Genomic DNA, 22,056 nt, shown 5'->3' with positions numbered 1-22,056 from the left:
TACAGAATCATTTAAGAAGATGTTTTGGAAGGCATATCACTGTCATCTTCATATTGGGAAGCTGATCCTTTCTTCTGTGGAGACATGCAGGTCTACTTACTGGGATGCATCAAGAAACCTAAGCAAATCTCTTTCTGTGGGAAGAGCATACCGGTAGTTGTATTTTGTCTGCTAGCTTTGAAAACAGATTTTATTTAGATTGGTTTAAAGAGAATGCCAGCACAGTTCTTCACCAAAACCTGTTTTTAAAATCTTAATGAAATTCTGAAGGCACAGCCTTGGTCACATCCTAGGTCACGGTAAAGCTTTGCAAGCTATCAGACCTGATTTTCTTTCTTTTTTTTGGTTATACACAGGAAAAAATGCTAAATCCCTTATGCAATTGGTTGGGGGCAGAGACCCCGGCATGTGTCATTTGGCAAACAATCTTGTTTATATGAGATATTCTTAAAAGTTGGTTTTGATGAAGAAGTCTCTTTTCAATCATTTGAAAATTAACATTATGTAACATTAATAACATTATGAATTGATTGAACCCTTCTCTTTGGACACTGTTAGTTATTGAGAGGTCATAGGTCACAAGGTTGTTAAAATAATGACTTAATAAAACTGAGGAAGATAATCGTGTTAAAGACGTTCTATTACTAATCCTTTATAACATTTACAATGAAAAATATGTTGATTATTAAACCTGATAGCAGTTACAGTTAGTGGACATGTTAGATGACAAGAATGACTGCAGTAAGATTGAAGTGGTCAATACAAAGGGGAAATGTGATAGCTACGGAGAATCAGCACGTATTAAGTTATCCTATGTGTATTATGTATCATTCTCATTCATTTGATTTATTTCATTTTTCTCTTCACATGTGGCATTTTATTACATTAAATCATGGAATATCGGTGTGTCTCCAAAAAAGAGGAAGTTGTGAACAGCTGAGCAAACCTCATTACCAACAACAGGAAGTACGTATGGTAGCTAAACACTGAGCGGCCAGTTCAAGAAACCCAGCAACGACAACATGACAGGGAGAAAGTTACCTTGGGTCAGTTATGGTTGATAAACATTTGGTTTTACCTAAAACTTCAGAATATGAATTTTGTGTACAAATACAATCGCTAGCCATATGAAAATTCAGATATTGATAGCTAACTTGTGTTAGATAACACAAGTTATCACATCTTAGCTAGTTAGCCGATAACAAAGTAAATCATCCACTACTGGTTTATACCATTGATGTGATAATTGTTCTTCACATTTATAGAAAGTATTTTTCTCTATTTCTGGAATCTCGTTAGCTATCTGTTAAACTTAACGTATCAACAAAGCCAACGTTAACTGGTAACATTAAACTGTTCAGACTTGTGACCAACAGTGACTTCAGTAACGTATCTAAAGGCTACTTTGGCAAATTATTACGATACGTTAAACACTAACTTTATCGTTACATGTTCGAACAGTAATATAAAACTAAACTAAAATATGCTAATGCTTTGTTGCTGATAACGTTAACCTTTTGCCGACGTGGAGTAAGATTACTGTTTGATAGCTATCGATACCTAACATCAACAACAACCTGTAGTGTAGCATTGGCGTAGCATAAAGGTTTTTTAGCGTGTTACCTACTGTGTGTATTTACTAGCCGAACTATAACTTGACTGATAGGTAACGTCATCAACCTTTTAAACAGCTAACGTTTCATCTTTTGTTTCTAGTTTATTTCTCAGAACTGTGGTTATCCTAAATAACTAAAAGTAAAAGGATATGGCAGATAAAGAACTTTGCCTAATCGACAAGAACATATCAAGGTAAAAAAACAAGTATTATTGTATTCTAATGTATGTCTCTGGGCTTCTCCGTTAATCTATAAAACTTGTAGCTATGGGTGTTCTATTTCCATGTCCTTTGGGGCTCTTCCCCTCTGTTCTCAATATCTTTCTCAATGTTTGGCTAGCTACGTTTATCTCCAATCTTATCATGTTAACTTTTTTTAAGTGAAAGTGAATGAAGTTACTATGTAATGTCATAATTTTAACTGAAATTCATGATTGTAGCTTTCCAGTAGTTTGCGTAGTCTAATCAGATGATGGTAACCTTAATGTGTACTCTTTTCTTATGTATCTAGCTTATTAGATGTTCCACTGAATCCCAACCTTACAATACTCAATCTTCACTGTAACCACATACCAAAAATCGAGGGTTTGACTGAAGCTTGGCAGCTGCGACATCTTGATCTATCATCCAACCGTATAACACAAATCAACGGTTTAGGAAATCTTTCCTCCTTACGCACCCTAAACCTATCCTGCAACTTAATCACAAAGGTTGAAGGTAAGCCCTTGGTACCTCTAAAGGACATTACTTTGCTTGATATTTTCCATTGTCTGGAATTATTTTCTCAGTGTATGACTGCAAACATCACCGCAAGATACACACTTAAATCTTCTGAAAGTTTCAAACAAAAATATACCCTGACATGTTTTTCTCTTCTCTCAAGGTCTAGATGTGTTGATAAATCTCACCAGATTGAACTTGTCATATAATCGCATATGCAATCTCACAGGTAAGACTCAATCAGACTCAACAAACGAGTATTGTCTACTTGTTGAACTGCAGTTTGTCATTAAAGAAATGTGTATAGCGCCACTTGCATGCCCCAGATGTGAGCTCAGGGGCTGAAGACAACCTATATGTTATCTTTTGTTAGCATGTTTTTACCTGTGTGAATGTAACTATCTTTTGTTTTGTATCTTGAAAAAAATCTGATGAAATTGTTTAAGAAAGTCTCTGCCGTCCACAGGCCTCTTGTACCTCCATGGCTCAGAATATCAACTAAAGCACCTCCAGCTCCATGGCAACCACTTGGACAACAGTAACCATCTACTGCAGTGCATGGTGGGACTGCAGAACCTTAAAGATGTCACGCTCACGGCTGACACTGTTAACGCTCCTCAAAATCCAGTGTGTGCTCTTCCAGGTATGGCGCCGCTTCCTTCGATTTCTCTTGGTCAGACGTGCTAAGGTTATGTGAATGACCTGTATGTGTGTGTGCTGTTCTTTCTCTCCAGGATATAGGGATACAGTCTTAGAATCCCTGCCACAGGTGTTCACTCTAGATGGAGTTGACCGTTTCGGCAACCCTGGAGAAGACAGCCCCACTGATATCCCGGGACTAGAGGACTTTCTCGAGCATCTGTTATGCACAGATACTAATGTTGATGTAAGAAAAGAAACCTTCTGAAAGCAGCTTAACATTGTTGGGCAGAGACTGTTAAATACAGCAGATTTTCAATACCTGAATTCCAAAATTGGACTGCTTAACTTTTTTTTTTTTTCTCTCGACAAGACAAACAGGAGAGTTGACAGGCCCCGTAGTGCGCCCCAGACGGATGACGTCCAGGCCCAGTTTGGCAACAAGACTGGGACAGGCAGAGGACCTGGAGCTCCAGCAGCTGTCAAACCTGGCCCAACCACAACACACTCTGCCTCCAGAAACCATATCAACGAAGATCGCATTAAGAAACTGGAACAGCAGGTGTCCCATCTCTTCCGGAAGGTGGGTCATATAAAAACAAAAATTCAAAACCTGGTGTATACTCAGTATCCACGAACGGAATCACAGAGGGGAATTTCTTAGTCATCATTTTATGACTCTTATCACATGTGTTCTCATTGAAGTTACAGTGTTTTGCCTAAATCAGTCTGTTACATTGAAAGCAGCAGCAGCAGCTCTGGCTCCACTGTCAGAGTAAAATTTGAATGAGAATGAAATATCATCTTAACTGCGTCCTAAGGTGCCTGAGAAAGGTGTCTCCACATCAAGCACTTCCAGCCCTCATGTAGCTCTGAGGGCGAAGAGGGACACAGATCTGACATCCGAGAGTGACTGCGACAGCGGGAAAGAGAACCGGCGGCGTTCCAAAATCCCCAAGCAGATCAGGAGTTCCCCAGGGAAAAAAGCCAACAAGGACACAAGAGGCAAACCATCAGCCATCAGGTGCCTTGACCATCAGATCTGCTGAGACATTGAATAATCTAGTATTAAGGTGATAATTAAGGGATAATGTATAGAATGCAGGTCATTATCGGGAAAATAAGCCCCGACAGGGCGAACAGCACCCCGACGCGAAGCGGAGGTGCTACGAAAGACGTGAATCGGAGGCAAAAAGGCCACTTTCCTTGACAACGGTCATTATTGCATAGCAACGGTCGGTTATCGGTTAATAACGGACCGCAGAACGTTGGGAAGCCCCATTCAAGTGAATGGAGCATTCTACAGCATTAAGAAGAGCCGTGTAATAATGTAGAATTAACGTGTCCTGGCATATGTGTAGACACAAGCAGCGTCAGCATGTTGCCTACACAGCCACTGTTCAAACACTAAAAGCTTGAATGATCTTTGAACATGATTCACGTACCATACTCTCTTATTCCACCGATATTAGAATCTGTTACAAGCTTCAGTTGTTCATTTGAGAGTCAAGCTCGTGAAACCTCTTGAACGCCAGCTAGTGTTGTGCTCTGACTACTGTGCTACAGAGTGACTCTTAATGTGTATAAATGATAAACTGACACGAACGTACAAGGAATGTTGATTTTCATCTAATTATCGATCTTGACTTGTTTATGCGGTTTTGAGACATTCAGTTAATCGAAACAGATGGTGTGGTCTTATCCCAGCCTGAGCCTGTGCTGCACAGTGACATCCTCTCTGGTGCCTGCTGTCTGAGTAGATGAACTCGCTGGTCACCTGCCTCCTCTCCCTCGTGAAAAATGACTGTCATTACAGTCAACCCCATGGTCTCATGTACCCCGAGAGGATAATTCTTTTTTAATGAAGATACATCACTTGTACCCGCCAGTAGAGGATAAAATAGATTGACATTTGTTATTATATTAATGGTCGCCTAAATTAAATAAAGCACATCTGACTAATTTCACAGCGGGCTGGCCGCATGTGTCTGTTATCTGATTAAAGAAATCAATTTGTCTCATTCGCCAGTGTCAGGGAGACACAAAATCGGTCTGGTTTTACCGGGACTATCTGACAAGATGATGGTAGGAAACAAACCCTTATTCAATGTCAGATTTCCAGTTCACATAAACGATACATGGTATAGACTGTATTATATGATTCATTCTGATGAATAAATACAGGATTGTGTGGTTAGGGAGACCAGTTTAAAAATGCTTGGGTACCAACATCTTGAGCTGAGGTCTCTCTCTTTTGCTCTGTCGCTCTGTCACATTCCCTTATCTCTGGTTTCTTGGATATTTGCTGATGAATTTTGACACTTAAAATCCTAAAAATATGGGCCATGCCGAAGATTCTTTGAACCGACATGGTAAATCATTTATTGTATACTAATTTGTGTAAAACTGTAATTTGTGTCCTCTGCATTTTTATTTATGGTGAAGTATTGCCATAGCAAGGAAGTCACACACACACACACACACACACACACACACACACACACACACACACACACACAGAGAGAGAGAGAGTTATCAGCAGCTGTTAAAATGTCAACTCTTTATGTTTTTATGTTCCACAGTGGTTCAGATACACATAAAACCAGTAGCTCAAGGTTCCCCATGGGCCAGACAAAGAAGCAAGGAGTCCATTTATCATCCCCTGGGGTGACCAGGAAGGGCTTGAAAAGTGCAGCATCAAGGGAAGCAGATGAAAGGAAATCAAGCAAAGGCGAGGAGGAGACCTACAGGGTATGCAGCCATCTTATGACATGATATTAGGTGAAAGAACAAAAAAGGAAAATCTTATATTTTCTAATTGCTTTATCATCGGCTTCAATTCAACATCTCAAGGCAAGGTGGGGTCAGCTTCTCTGTCTTTACGAGAAGAGGTAGGAGAAATGACCATTCTGTACTATTGTGATGCTACGGCTTTAAAATAAATCAGATCACTGTAACACCCACCAACGTAATAACTTCCCACCAACGTAATAACCCTGCCAACGTAATAAAAAAGTGTGCATTTCAGACGTAATAGCCCGGCCAACGTAATAATTTCCTGCCAACGTAATAATTCTTGCCTCCTGCCAACGTAATACACAGCTTCCTGCCAGCGTAATACTTATTACGTTGGCAGGAAATTATTACGTTGGTGGGAAGTGTAACACCCACCAACGTAATAACTTCCCACCAACGTAAAAATCCTGCCAACGTTATAAAAAAAAGTGTGCATTTCAGATGTTATGGTCCGGCCAAGCTTGAGAAGTCTTATATTTTGTTACATTTTGTCCCACCAATGTAATACATTTGATCATCAATAGATTCCACTGGGTAGTAAGTTTTTATTTGTATTGAAGGGGCAAAGACATGTCAGGATTCTCATCTCTTATCTGACACATTTAACCATACAGATATATGCCTCTTTTCCACTGTTTTCTGGTAGGCCTTCGATTGTGCAGGCAAAATGAGCGTTTGTGCACAAACCGCCTTTAAGATAGCCTATTTAACTTTGTGACCTTAATTGACCATAGGCTACTCAGCACCCCCTCAACATCCAAATGACTCGAAAATGGTTGGAATCGTTTGTGCTTCGTTTTTATATAATTTAACTTTTAATTTTTTGGAAGTAGGTGACGCAGCACCCCGTCAACATCCAAATGACTCAAAAATGCTTGGAATTGTTTGTGCATGTGTGTGTGGGTAAAATTAACGTTTGTGCACAAACCATTTGTATGTCACTTTGTTTGGTTTTGTCATTTTATTTATGTTAAGTCCTAAAAGTTAAATATCTTAAAGACGGTTTGTGCACAAACGCTCATTTTGCCTGCACAATCGTGCACAAACGACGCACAAACGAATCAAAATACTTTTATTCATTAACTGGGCCCTGTTTCTCGACAGGTTAGTTGCTAACTAAGTAGCAACTTAGTAAGTTGCCAATGGGACATTGCATTGCAGCCAAGTAAGTTGCTAACTTAGTTAGCAACTAACCTGTCGAGAAACAGGGCCCTGAATTAGGGTTGCATTTGCATGTAGACTTTGTTGCCATCTAAGTTAACTTTGTTGCCATCACTATTTCTTTGTATTATTGTTCAAAACTGTATAATTAAATGTGTCAGACAAGAGATGAGAATGTCATTGGGAACAAAGTCTTCAATACAAATAAGAGCTTACTGCCCAGTGGAATCTATTAAGCAAATTATCAAATGTATTACATTGGTGGGACAAAATGTAACAAAATGTAAGACTTCTCAAGCTTGGTCCAGCTATTACATCTGAAATGCACACGTTTTTATTATGTTGGCAGGGTTATTACGTTGGTGGGAAGTTATTACATTGGTGGGTGTTACACTTCCCACCAACGTAATAATTTCCTGACAATGTAATACTTATTACGTTGGCAGGAAGCTGTGTTTAACGTTGGCAGGAGGCAAGAATTATTACGTTGGCAGGAAATTATTACGTTGGCCGGGCTATTACGTCTAAAATGCACACTTTTTTATTACGTTGGCAGGGTTATTACGTTGGTGGGAAGTTATTACGTTGGTGGGTGTTACACTTCCCACCAACGTAATCATTTCCTGCCAATGTAATACTTATTACGTTGGCAGGAAGCTGCGTATTACGTTGGCAGGAGGCAAGAATTATTACGTTGGCAGGAAATGATTACGTTGGCCGGGCTATTACGTCTAAAATGCACATTTTTTTATTACGTTGGCAGGGTTATTACGTTGGTGGGAAGTTATTACGTTGGTGGGTGTTACAGATCACTCTGGATACAAAGTATGTTTATTGTTGAACTGTTGGTATTTTTCCTCATGAGAGTGACTGCAGCCTAGGTTTTCATGTTGTTTCCTGAAGTGGTCCAGATTTGTTTATCTCTTAAAAAAATGAAGAGATCTGTATGAATGAGCAATTTTGTCACTTTGTGCGTTTGTGGGTGGGTGTGTGTGTGTGTGTGTGCGTGCGTGCGTGCGTGCGTGTGTGTGTGTGTGTGTGTGTGTGCGCGTTTGGGTGTGCGTGTGGGTGTGCGTGTGGGTGTGCGCGCGACTGTGTGAAGGCTATCGTGGAGGAGCGTGATCAGGAGAGGGAGCGGCGCTGGAAGGCAGAGCAGGCGGTGAGGAAGCTGACGGAGCAGCTGAAGAGCCTGCAGACACGCGCTAGTGAGGAGAAAGACCTGCAGAGCATGGCCCTACACACCACAGAGAGGTTGACTCACTCACTCACACAGACACAGACACAGACACAGACACAGACACAGACACAGACACAGACACAGACACAGACACAGACACAGACACAGACACAGACACAGACACAGACACAGACACAGACACAGACACAGACACAGACACAGACACAGACACAGACACAGACACAGACACAGACACAGACACAGACACAGACACAGACACACCCTGAAAGGAATAAAGTTTTCTTTCTTCTGATTCTCTCTGCTCCCCCCCTTGGGCTCTGTAAAGTGCCTTGAGATGATGCCAATTGTTAATGGTCCAATGTAGAGGGGGAAAAAAAAATCATATTTTATTGTGAAAGGCAGCAGTTTTGCCATAAGTAGGCCATTTTGAAAGCCGTTTGAAAGAAATGAACAGCTTCCCTCGAATGTGACCAGGAACTGCAGTGACAGTCAGGATATTTTCTTTACATTATATGTTGTATTGAAAGCCACTGAAATGTGAATTCCCAATATTACAAGAACTGACCTCACATTTAAAGCAGCTGACCCTCGCCTATTATTTTTAGTTCTCTAATCTTTCTCTTCTCTCTTTCTCTTCTTCTCGTCTTTGTTGTTGTCTTATTATACTCCATATGCACACTCCATATGCACACGCACACAGTGCTCTTATTATTTTGTTCTCTATAAAATGTTGTCAGATGTTGTCAAAGTATTTTGGAATTATTTCCATTTACCTGGAGACGCAAGCCAGAACATAAGCCATAAATACAGCCCCACGGGTGCCTCCATGCAGTAAAGAAGATAAAAGATCCTTCTTTGGCAGCCTTGTTTCACCTCAAAGGGCTCCTGTGTCTGTATTTCTGCCATCTCTCTTAGCCAGTTATCAGCCCTCATGTCTGAATTGTAATTGGCACAGGTCTGGGCAGACCACGGATGGAATACTTACGGGCATAATTATCCACAATCAACCGCTCCCAATGTCCCAATCACCCCTCATTTAGATGTGGGTGCTGAGGAGCGTTATAGAGGCCTGTTTCTCATTAGCTGGGGTAGGGGACACAGGGACCGTGTTGATGTTCTGCAGAGCATCGCCCCCAGCAACCCCCACACCCCCAAATGGTGATAAATCGTAATTATGACGGAAATTAAATCCATGGCGACAGGCATATGTCCTCGGTGACGCATGAATCTGTCTTAATTGCCACCTTCACCTTGGCTATACTCCCTGCTAATGACAGTGCCCTGACGGTCGGCAGGGTCAGTGCTTTTAATGGTTTCCAGGCCTAGGAAAATGGGATTTTAAATATGTCCACATTTAGTATTTTTGTTTAAGGTATTCCCATTTCACAAGATAAATGCATAACATCCACTGTGCCTGTGGAGTTGCACAGTTTTTGTAAATGTTACACTTATGAAAGTTTTAATTTTCTGTCAGTCTTTTTACCAGGAGCTAATGTATGTAGGTCTGTATGTGAAACGAGGGCGATGCGGTTGTGTGTCTCTTTTCTGTATTCATGAAAAATTATCTCACGCGTCTTTGAATTAAATTAAATATGTTTATTATATAATTGTTCATTAATTATCCAACTGACATCCCACTCTTATTGAATCAAAACTAACCCTCACAAGCCTATAATTAGTGTTTTAATGAAGACAGTTTCGGAACGCAGACTTCAGTCATCACTCAAGATTAATTAGTAGCAGAAGCAGTAGCAGTTATTAAATGAATAAGTGTACTGTGTGAAAAGATGGATGCTGACTGACATCTTTGTGTTACTCTCTCTCACTCTCATACACACACACACACACACAAACAGCCCCACCCACCCACACACACATCTCTGTCTCCCGTCCCCTCCGCTGACCTTCTCTCTTCGTCTCTCCGGCAGGCTGAAGGAGCTGCTTCTGAAGGAGCGTTCTGAGCGCTCATCCCTGCAGGCCAGAGTGGAGGAGCTGGAGGACAGGCGGTGCGACCGGGCTGAGCACCTCGAGTTGGCGCGCAGCCGGGAGGACCAACTGAAGAGGGCGCTGCGCAGCTTGGAGGACCAGGTGTCCCAGGCAGAGGCCCTCAGGGCCCAGCAGCAAGCGGAGGAGGTACTGGAGCCCTTTCCCCCCGTAGTTGGCACCAGATGTGTAGAGCAGTGGCACAGTTAAACCACCAGTGGCCACATTCGGCAGATTATGTTGTTGCTGTCTTTGTCTGGGTTTGTGAAATTCGTTGGCCTAAGGTTACTGAATGATATAGTAGTAATTGAATGAAAATTCAAAAGTGAATGCAATTCAGTAGCTTGGGATTGGTACTACCCTTTTCTCACTATTAAGATCAAATGTTCACATTATAAAACGTGGTCTTGTTTAGGCTCGCATTAATCTACTGTTTATTTCTACACTAACATTAATATATGACCTTGAATACACAGACATCTAAATCAGTTGTTATAAATCTGGAACGATTCATGATTCAGAAATTGTATTTTTGTCCATGACTTACCTTAATGCCTCTTTGGGAAACTGTCACTCAGCAGTTTTGGAGGTGATGAAGGATTAAATATGTTGTGGAACTTCATCTTGTTACTGTACATTATAATTTAAAAATGTGGCGTGATGCAGTACAAAAGAAATACCATCATGGCTGCATCATATTGTCCGGAACTTTCTTTTCCAACTCCTCGTTTTTCAGATGCAGCGTTGCAAAGAGCTTGAGAACAGGGCTGCTGCTCTCAAGAGGGAGGTGGAGATCCTCAGGGCGACACTACGACAACAAAAGGACAAAGTACAACAGCTGCATGAACTTCTGGTGTCCAGAGAGCAGGTCCACAGGTACATGCTGGCTAGCATAGCTGTGAAGGACCCACCTTTCCTGCCAGGTGCCAGGACCTCCCCTCAGGGGGTCCCAGAGAAGTCCTATTTCATGTCTGATAAGATAGAATCAGCAAACATGTCAACCGTCCCCTCAATAGATAAGATAAGGAGTTAACAATGAAGCCATACAAAGCTGGCAAAGACAATGTAATACAATAGAAGATTAGTAACATCCTTCACATCCTGGGTGGCCAGTGTTTTAGCAGATTTACCTCTCCAAAGTATTTAATCACTTCCCTTATACCATTGCTACCTTAATACCCCTAAGAATGAAGATATTTAGGAATTTCTGCTTCAGTTATGACACATCGCATGTGTATTACTGCTTACCCTAGCATGCTACAGCTTTTTTTTTTCTCTCTCTCTCTCTCTCTCTCTCTTTCTCTTTTTCTCCCCCCTCTCTATCCCTATCTCCCTCTCTCTTTCTCTCCCTCTCTCTCCCTCTCTCATTCTCTCTCTCCCTCTGACACACACACACTCACAAACATTGATGTCATGACTGCACAGGAAGGAGCTGGAGTCGCGACTGCTCCCTGACAGTGCACAGTATCGAGAGGCGCTGGGGAAGGAGGTGGCTCTCGCCGAGCAGAAGTACGAGCTCACGCAGGCTGCCCTCAATTGCAAACTGGAGGAGAGTCGACAGCAGTACGCCGCCCTGGAGGACGAGTTCCGTATGGCTCTCACCATTGAGGCAGCTCGCTTTAACGAGGTAGTGTCCTACTGTTACACTAATGATGCATTGCAAACCCAACGAGGGTCCATGTTATACATTGCCAGAAGCATTAGAAAGTCTTTTTATATCCCTCTTCTAAATCTGCATTTTGCTTGACTGGTTTGCCTCTGTAAAACTTGAAAATCACAACACCATCACAACACCACCATCACAACAACACCATCACAACAACATCATCACATCACCACCATCACACCACCACCATCACAACACCACCATTACAACAACACCATCACAACAATACCATCACAACACCACCATCACAACAATACCATCACAACACCACCATCAAAACACCACCATCACAACAACACCATCACAACAACACCATCACAACACCACCATCACAACAATACCATCACAACAACACCATCACAACACCACCATCACAACAACACCACCATCACAACAACACCATCACAACACCACCATCACAACAACACCTCATCACAACACCACCATCATAACACCATCACAACAACACCACCATCACAACACCACCATCACAACAACACCATCACAACAACACCTCATCACACCACCACCACAACAACACCATCACAACACCACCATCACAACAACACCTCATCACAACACCACCATCATAACACCATCACAACAACACCACCATCACAACACCACCACCACAACAACACCATCACAACACCACCATCACAACAACACCTCATCACAACACCACCATCATAACACCATCACAACAACACCACCATCACAACACCACCATCACAACAACACCACCACCATCACACCACCATCATCACAACAACACCATCACAACAACACCATCACACCACCATCATCACAACAACACCTCATCACAACACCACCATCACAACACCATCACAACAACACCATCCCAATCAATGGAGAAATACCCAGGACAGAAAAGGTTGCTAGACTTGTGCTTCCTGTTTCCTGTGTGCCAGGTGAAGGCTGCTTTCGAGCACGCCAGCAGGGAGCTGTCTGAGCTGAAGGCCTCTCTGGCCCAGTCCCAGCAGCAGGAGCAGAAGTCTGTAGCTCTGGTGCAGGAGCTCACTACCATGGTGAGGGAGCAGAAGGACCGACTCGCTGAGGTCACCAAGTCCCGAAAGGAGGCCATCACTGAACTGAAGGTGTGGAACCTGAAGACTTTGACTGCCCTTGCATTGATTTGTCACCAAAAAGTTTGAAGAGATGGCCGTCAGTGCTCTTAGAGGGTGTAAATACAGTTCATGTTTGTTATTCGGCAAACTTTTTTGTCCACAGTGAATGTCCAATGGAGATGTTGTACTGCAGGTTTTGGGCCCAAATGGGGAAATTACGCTTGTGAAAGTGGCCCACTCTTCCAGTTGATCTGCAGGAGACGTGGCTGTGAGATGTTTTCTGTTGAGTCATGGTCATGGACCGTGTGGTTACTTGTGTCTGCTGTAGTCCCGCATCCAGTCTCTGGAGGAAGCAGCAGAGAAGGACCGGAGTCTCGGCTTGCAGGTGGAGCTTCTTAAGAAGGACAAGGCCAAGCTGGTCGCCCAGGTCGGCGCACAAGAGTCTGTCATTGATGGTCTCCGATCTGAGAGGAAACTCTGGGGACACGAGCTGGCGCAACAGGGTATGATGTCACCGAGGAAACTATCGAAAAGGGGTTGAATACCGACCTGTGTGTGTTATCGGCTACGTTCGCGTTGTCATAGAATTAGAGGGTTAATCTATTATTAAACTTAGCATGTCAACTGTTTAACACAATGGTCGATTTTTAACAAACAAACCGATAACTGACATAGCTCCGCTACAGGTGCTCCAGTTTTAAATATTACTCATATTAACAGTAAAAAAAACGTTGTACTAGGGTCTACAAGCACTCGTAACATATGTTTGTGACGGTAAAGCTCGAAAATGAGTTAAATTACTTCAAGCTTACCAAAGGGCAGTGATGTGATTTGTGTTTCTTGTGATCTCTACCCTACCACACACACTTACAGGGGCATCTTTAGCCCAAGACAGAGGTCGTCTGGAAGCAAAGATTGAGGTTCTGTCTAGTGAGCTGGAGACACAGAAGAAGCTGAATGAGCGCGACAGTGACGGACTGAGGATCAAAGCCAAGATTGTGGACGATCAGACGGACACTATCCGCAAGCTCAAAGAGGTAATAGTGAGGTTATTTTCTGAGGTCTCCTTTCATCAGTACGTTTCATCATGTTCCTCACCATATTCACTTGCAGTGACTTGAAGGAACAGATGGAGGAAAGGAACTGGTTGCATTTTCTTTGTTGGATTTTTCTCTCTTTCTTGCTTGCCACTCCATGTTGCAGTAAACTCCATCGATCAAATAAATTCCTCTCCATTTTTTCTGTTCTCTCCATTTCGTCTCCTCTCCCTCGTCCTTCCAGACGCTGCAGGAGCGTGATGAGCAGCTACGCCGGCAGCGTGAAGAGGGGGCGCTGGCGGAGCGGCGCTTCCAGCAGAGGCTGCAGGAGGAGACGGCCCCAGTTGTGGAGCTCCGTGACCGTCTGGAGCACCTCAGCCTCCGCAAGGAGGAGCTCAAGCAGCAGCTGGAGGAAAAGGACGGCGAACTGGAGGAGGTCAAAGAGGCCTACAGGTATGTGTCTTTATGTTTATCATAGTGACTGACCTACCAATACCTCCTGCCTCCAATCTCTCACCAAACTTTAGCATAGAAGTTTGTAGAATAACAAGCAATGTACCGGTATGTGTAACCTTACTTCTCCATTGATGACTAGGTATTTTATATTCAGTTTGAATTGAGTATGTGCTACACATTCTTTTTTTCCCTGGCAGGGCTTCTAATAACAAATGGCAAGAAAAAGCTGGCTTACTCACCAGGCTTGAGACTCAGGTGAAACGCATGAAGGAACATTTTGACTCCAAAGAGAAAACCCTGCTGGAGGAGAGAGACAAAGCATTGCAGGGTCACAAGTAAGACCTGTGGGAAATTGATATATTTAGTTGCACTAGTACACATTTTTTCAGAGAGCCAGACTATTGCTTTTACATAATATGCTTTAAAATGAGGATAGTGCATTGTAATTAGTCTGAATGTTTTTTGTCTGTCAGAGGGGCCGTAGAGAAGTTGCGGAATGCAGATGATGCTTTTCGCGGACAGCTGGAGACTCTTCAGGCCTCCCATCAGACTGAGCTCCTGTACCTCATCAATGACAAACAGAAACAGATTGAGCTGGCCAATCACAAGGTAAAACTGCTATCTCGAAACAATATTTCCCTTTATGGATGCCAGCAGCAGAAATAGTCTGGAAATGTTTCTTTGGGTCTTGCAAATCTAGCTCCAAATTCATTCCCACTGGGTGCATCTTCTACAAGTCTGAAAGAGCAGTGACTGGGGCACCATGGTACTATGTGGGGAATTGGAACCATCTAACTAAAAAACAAATTCTTTCTGGTTGCATGTAGGAAATTGTAGAGCAGTGAAGGGTTATTATTAAGTTTTTACTCTAGCACGTGGTAGAGTTCTTGTGTTCATCAGAGTTTACTAAAACGTATTGTGTGGGCTGCTCATAAAACTAGAGTGCTCCCTTGTCTACAAAATGACTGCAACGTTTTCTGAAGTGTTTGGTATCATGCAGGTGATTGAAGTGGAGGAGGAAATGCGGCAGCTATTGGAAGAGACCGAGAACACCAAACGGATGATGGAAGAGAAAATGAGACGTCTCACCAGCGTATTGAAAGAATTCTGACCTCGAATGTTTTGTTGCATTTTCAGAACAGCGCAAATGTGTGCTGTTCTTTCTTTTACTTCCTGTTTTGCACTTACATTTGTAAATGTCACGTTATGAGGAGCAGTGCTGTTGTATCATAAATGATCTATGCTAAGCCAGTTATTTTAATTATGTTTGTCTTGGATAAGTTTTACAACCTGATCTAATTTGTGTTTATGTACGTCACTTTGAATGTCTTAACATGTTTCATGGAAAATGTAACCAACGTGGCTTGTCGTGTGTCTCGGAAAATTGTGACTACAGCGTTAGTGAAATAAAGAACATGTCCTGTCAAAAGCTCGCACACGAACTCGGCCGCCTAGGACAGGTGGTCGGGGAGTTTCTTGGTTGCCATGGTAATTGTAATCTAACGTCACTTCCTTTCATTTAAAACGCCTCGAGCTTCAAAGATTTCTGGTGTCTTCACCTTCGGAGCCCTGAGGTAAATGGAGTAAAGGGGTGAAAAGATACTCCTATCTTTGCTGAGTCAAAAACACCTCCAATATATAAGACAATGACTGAGGTAAATACCTCGACCCGGCCGAAGTCAACGCCGAATGGGTCAAGTCGGCATGAGAAAAGTTTGGGTCTACTCGCAATCAAATTTGTGACATTACTGCAAGAAGCGAAGAACGGAATACTCGATTTGAAAGTGGTCAGTAATCTTGAAAGTTATGTGAGCGTTGCAGATGTATTGAATAATGTGTGTTGTTTTGAAATAATTTTCTCTAACTGTTAACTACTTTCTAATTGAACTTACGTGCAACCCAATGGGATGTGTAATGCTACCTTGGCCAACGTTATGACACTCACAATGAATGCAGGACACAAAGGAGTTGGCAGTGAACACTAACTAGCCAACGTTAGGTTTAAATGTCCGGACAAATGTCTTCGGTCGTAGGAAGGCCGAAGTGGTTGGCTTGTTTTTTGGTTATAATTGTAGTACCAATGCTTGGTAGGTGGGAAATTAAAATATAAATGATGCGTCTTTTGCTGCGTAGATAGCCATTGTCATCTAAGCAGGTGCACTGATATTTTTTTCCCACAGACATGACCTGGCGCACCTTGCCATAGCGGCTAGCCTAGCTTGAATCACTGCGCTCGTTTGTTCATTAGTTATTAAGACTTTGCCAGGGGATATTCCTCTAACATTAATCTTTCATTCAGGTGAAAAAAAGGAGATAACATATTTGTCAATTGGGTGACTTTAACTTTTATTTATCCAGCACCTGTCTAGTTAACGAATTTGGCTAACGTTAGTTCTAGCGGACCAGCTTTCTGTGAATTGGCTATTGATTGTTCCAAGAACGCTAAATTAATTTAGTTGACGAAACACATTTACTCCGATTAGAGGTACTGGTTAACAGCTTATGTCAGGGTAAACATTTTAAATGGACTACTCGAAAAGAATCGCGCTCAAGTGACAAACTTGTAAAACTTAAATAAAGTGTTGTGGTATTTTCCGATAGATTATTGCGTTTTATAGAATCCGGGGGCGATTTCTTCATGTGACCAAGAATGTCGTATGCTAAGTATGTTACCGTGAAAAAGTGATCATTTTTATGTGGTGACAGGCAGCAGATACCCTGGCTGTCAGGCAGAAAAGAAGGATCTATGACATTACAAATGTACTAGAGGGTGTTGGGCTCATTGAGAAGAGGACTAAGAACACCATCCAGTGGAAGTGAGTGGGACACATAAAAATTACTATTACATCCGTTCTTCATATAATTAAATAACTTATTAACTGAACACCAGCTCCTTTGTATTTCAGTATGCAGTCTCATTTATGCACAGATTATATGAAGGGCGAAAGACATGCAGAATCCCTTGTCATTACACATACATGTATTTTATGTCTTTCTTCTCTGTTTGTGTGACAATGATGTCTTCCCACTATATAATAACTGGTCTTCCTCTTGGCCAGAGGTGAGAAAACAGGGTGCCAGACCCAAGAGATGCTTGAGCACGTGGAGCTGCTTAAAGCGCAGATCTTAGAGCTGGAGATGAAGGAGCGTGAACTTGACCAGCAGGAGGCCTTGCTCCAGGAGTGCCTCAAAAATATGAGTGAAGACCCAATAAACAGCAGATATCCTTTGGTAGACTGGAAAGGGCTCATTCCTTATGTGGTCTTCTTTTGATAAGTGTGAAGAATTTAGCCAATTGAATGAAACTTAACTCCCTTTCATCATGTGGGCAAACTGCTGACGCCATATTTAGGGGTCATATTTCCATTTCAGAATATCATGTTTCAGAAGGCTGGACTGTGCAGGAAATTGAATTGTCTCTGGACAAATAAAAGGTTAAAAGGGCCTTCCAACGATGCTTTGTTAAGGAGGAATTCAGGTCCTTTGGTCATGTTTGCAAATTATATGTATAGTATTGCATTCCACTTAACTTACCTGTTTCAACAGATAACTGCTGTATTTATCTGTTGTACTAGTGGTCTTTTTTCCTGTTTTTCCAGTTTGTAACCGCAACTAAAACTGCCAACCCACAATGGGAAGCATACAGCTTGTTTTCATTAAAAGCAAGTCTTGATTATTGTGCTTTGTTTGAACACCCTATGTCTTTACTTTGCACCACTTCAATTTTTCATCCATTTCTTGTTAAGCCCTTAACACGATACACCTATAAATATGTCACGCATGAAGACATGTGTGATTCATTCACTGGAGACACCCTTTTGGCCGTGATGGCCCCATCAGGCACAGAGCTAGCGGTTGCTGGACCGGTATGTAACTTTAAAAAAATCGTGACAAATCTTTGTTTGTCTTTTTTTGTGTGTAAGCTGCAAAACAGATGTGAAAGCTGCAAAACAGATGTGAAACTTAATTGTTCATGCCCTTAAATGTCTTCTTGAATGTGCATTCTGATTTTAACCGTGTTGCTTTAATGCTACCTCTTACCTAGGCTCAGACTGAGAAGAAGAGGTACCAGGTGAAATTGCGGAGTCAGCTGGCTCCCATCCAGGTGCTTCTGATCAACAGGGAGTCCAGCAGTGTCAGGCCTGTGGTGTTCTCCGTCCCTCCCGCTGACGACATCTCGGTCTTGCCCACTCCCCCCAGCACCCCGGCAGGGCTCCAGAGGTGCTCCCTAACAAACAAACAGCTGGGCAGTCTGGAGCCCAGCCAGTTTAAGACCAGGCCCCAGATCAGCCCCTTCTCTTCCCCACCAGACACGCATATGGGTATGTTAGTAACATATGAAACGAAATGTTCTAGGTCAATCTCAATTCAAAGAAAAGAAAAAGGTTTGTGATAAAATCAGTGATTGAATGAAGAAACGAACCGCTTCCCACCCCATTATCGCATGCTCTATGAATTCCAGCGTAATGTTTCTGTCAGATTCGGATCCAGACACTGTCCTGCACTGTGAGGAGTGGCTGATTAATGTCTGTTATCTCTCCGTATAAATTGTCATCCTGAGACTCCAGAGAGCATGAGTCTGCTTGTTTCTTTCTTCACTCTTCTTTCTTTTCTTCTTTCTTTCTTTCCCTCTTCTTTCCTTCTTCCACTCTTCTGTCCTTTCTTCACTCTTCTTTCCTTCTTCGACTCTTCTTTCCTTTCTTATTTCCTTCTTTCACTCTTCTTTCTTTTCTTCTTCCTTTCTTAACTTTTGCATTTCATGCACTGGTATTTCCTTCAGGAAATGCATTTTCTAATTAATGTCTGTTGTCTATCCGTGTAGATTGTCACCCTGAGACTCCAGAGAGCATGAGTCTGCTTGTGCAGGACTCGCTGGGCGGTTCTGAGTCCTCCCTCCACTCCCAAGTCCCCATGGATGGGCCTGACCTGCAGTCCATGCTGGAGCAGATGAAGGAGGAGCGGGAGGGTAAGAAGGGCCCCATGCTCCTGAAGCGTGGCCGTACGCAGGGTTTTTAGAAATACTGAGGTCCAAAAAACAATCTTGCTAGCTTAAAAAGAATAACTAAAGAAAAGAAAAGATTTTCATGTTCTACATATGTGCTTTTAAAGACATGTGGAGGGCTAAAATTGGATAACAATAGCTTTAGACCATGTCATTGGGCAGTAGCAAGCAGTCTGCCAAGCAGCAATGCATGAGATTCAGGTTAAATGTTGTAATGAATGATCCCCACTACATTCTGGATATACAGAAGGGCCAAAACTGATCACAAAAGATCTGAAAAATGAACGTTAACAAGTTAAATTAAATGGCTCAAGTAAAAGAAATTCACTCTACAGACATCACTGAAATCTAATTATAATCAAACATGGGAACAATAGGTCAATTACTGCTTTGTGTGTTTATCTTGTGTGTCAATGGAGAAAGTAAACATAGGGTTCAATTGTTAGGGTCAATCATTTTAAATGAATTTAATTCAATGAAAAGTAATATAAAGGGGTGCCTCATCTAAATATGCATTTCAACCCTTAACACAATAATGTTAACTAGCTGGCATCATGATGCACGGCCATTGTTTAAGTTGGAGCGACCGCACATGAGATATTAGTCAGATGATATCTGGTGATGAATGGCATTGAACTAAGTAGTCCAGTAGGAAAGTTCACTAGTTACCCGTATCACACTTCGGCGGATGCAGCTGCCTGTCAAATTTGTTGACATAATCAAAAAAACACAGTGTTGAGTACAGATTCTCTAGTAATGACAAAATCATTAACTCCACCCGCGGTGAGGCAATGACGGTGGTGATCAGATGAGAAATGTCTTTGCACCACCACAGTTGAGTTAGTTTTTTGGCAGTTATTTCACTATTTATTATATACTCCTGGGAAAACATCATGAGGACCTCAGCGGTCGGTACTGCCATCCTCTGAAGCACTCCACATCAGCTCTACACATCTGCTCTGTTCACATGTTCACAGCAGTTCCTCCCATTGATGTAGTATGAGTGCTGCACAGTCCCCTCAATCCAGACCGGTTTCTATAGAGTGACTTTGTTATGCTGTCGTCACAGTCAGAGTTTTCTTTTACCTCCAGGAGTTGCTGACCTCATAGACGAGCTGATGTCATCTGATGGTATGTATTCAGAATTAATGTTTTCTTCCTGCCATCATGATGGTAGAATCCTCAGAGGGCTTTTAAAACTCACATGCTGGAAAAAAGATACAATTTGACTTAACTCTTGGAAAACAAACAGACCCTATGCTGGTAAAATAGGTTAACCAAGGTGGGTCACTGTTTGGTAAAAGTAGCCTAAATGTATTGACTTTTGTATCCGCCTCTGTTTTACTGGTTTGAATGCACTTGTTGGTTGGTTTGTTTGAATAACCAACCGAAAGCGTGGAGTGGCAGCCTACCTCACTAGATTTAAATTGGGCCTAAACTGCTCTCTGTGCCCCTAGTCTGAGTATTTGTGTTCAGGACTAGGCCAAGCTCAAAACAGAAGGTGCATGTTTCAGACCTAGTGGTGTATTCCTTGTGTGTGTATAATTAGCTAGCTTACTTGTCCATTTTCACATAAGCCTGAAATCAGACGGGCTTTATCTGGTCCTTAAGTTGTTGCGATTGCCTCTTCTACATCTGAAACCGTTTGAAATAGAATTCCACCTCACATCTTGGGTCCTTGGAATCTTGACCAATAGTCACCAGTAGCCTGTTCAGGTTTTGACTGAATCGCTCAGGTTACCCTAATGCTTATCATGATGGTTTTATGGGAGGAAGAGGGCCAGAATTGCACAAAGCATAAAGTCTAAAAATGTTGTTTGCCTAGGGAGTGATTTCAGAGCTTCACTGGCACATACTCGGCATTCAACACAAAAGAACAGACAACACAGTATCATAAAATCAGCATCGTAATGTTGGTAACTAAGTGACTTTTCTTTCATCTCTTCTTTTGCAGTTTTCCCTCTGCTACGTCTCTCACCCAACCCAGGTGTGGATTTCAGCTTCAACCTGGATGACAGCGAGGCCGCCTGCGATCTGTTTGACGTGCACATCCTTAATTATTGATTCATTAGCACTTGAGGAAGTGCTCTCACTGAGCCTTTGGACTGCACAAACAACACAAGAGTCTTTTGGTTAGCCAAGGTATTTATCTGAGCCCATAGTAAATGTCTCCCAAAACACTACACACACATTGAGTTTATGATCACTGCCTAGTCCGTGGTTGAACAGCTATGAACCTCTTGGACCCAAAAAACTGCCAGCCAGATGTGGCTAAGAATTCTCCGCTCCTTGTTATTCTAAGGTAGAAAACCAGCATGTGGTTGGATAGCCAGCTAGTGGTGCGACCAGCTCCTTTGTGTCTAGATGCTGACTTTCATAAAGACGGCAGTTATGGGTTAGGTTTCACAGACAGTTTGCACTGCGCTCAGGGATGACTGACTGACGAGTGTTTTTATTGAGGGGATAATAGGCCATTTAAGCCAAGCGACAGGTGATTGGTAGTTGGGCGGGTTTGGGCCAAATATCTTTATGATTCTTTAGATATCTAGCCGACGGTTGGGTGTCGCCGTGTTCTTCCTTATAGAGTATGTGCCATAATACTTCTTATCTTGTTATTTTTGCGAGGGACAATTATACCGGAGATCATTTATAGTGCCTGAAGTTACGTGTTTCTCCTCAATTATTGCAATGTATC

General features: G+C 42.3%; 2 protein-coding genes across 2 annotated transcripts; both read left to right on the top strand.

Annotated features, from left to right (window-relative positions):
* Positions 1–1,765: 1,765 nt before the first annotated feature.
* On the top strand, positions 1,766–15,483 carry lrrcc1 (leucine rich repeat and coiled-coil centrosomal protein 1; the record flags this gene model as incomplete). Its single annotated transcript, XM_080858865.1, has 19 exons — positions 1,766–1,809; positions 2,127–2,332; positions 2,499–2,564; positions 2,802–2,978; positions 3,070–3,221; positions 3,348–3,557; positions 3,796–3,998; positions 5,557–5,725; positions 8,034–8,182; positions 10,058–10,262; positions 10,849–10,988; positions 11,538–11,739; positions 12,711–12,896; positions 13,195–13,369; positions 13,740–13,903; positions 14,148–14,356; positions 14,557–14,694; positions 14,833–14,968; positions 15,360–15,483. The coding sequence occupies 19 exons, from the start codon at positions 1,766–1,768 to the stop codon at positions 15,468–15,470; spliced, it is 3,042 nt and encodes a 1,013-aa protein (XP_080714991.1). The 3' UTR covers positions 15,471–15,483.
* A 522-nt stretch (positions 15,484–16,005) lies between these two features.
* e2f5 (E2F transcription factor 5) lies at positions 16,006–21,425 on the top strand (the record flags this gene model as incomplete). Its single annotated transcript, XM_080859134.1, has 8 exons — positions 16,006–16,146; positions 17,066–17,175; positions 17,419–17,578; positions 18,121–18,225; positions 18,405–18,681; positions 19,182–19,325; positions 20,454–20,492; positions 21,316–21,425. 8 exons carry the CDS (start codon positions 16,006–16,008, stop codon positions 21,423–21,425), a joined length of 1,086 nt encoding a protein of 361 aa, XP_080715260.1.
* Between the last annotated feature and the right edge of the window lie 631 nt (positions 21,426–22,056).

Source organism: Sprattus sprattus, assembly GCF_963457725.1.
Source record: "Sprattus sprattus genome assembly, chromosome: 20".
Classification (NCBI taxonomy): Eukaryota; Metazoa; Chordata; class Actinopteri; order Clupeiformes; family Clupeidae; genus Sprattus; species Sprattus sprattus.
The sequence above is the reverse complement of the archived record's forward strand: the minus strand, read 5'-3'. Positions and strand labels throughout refer to the sequence as shown.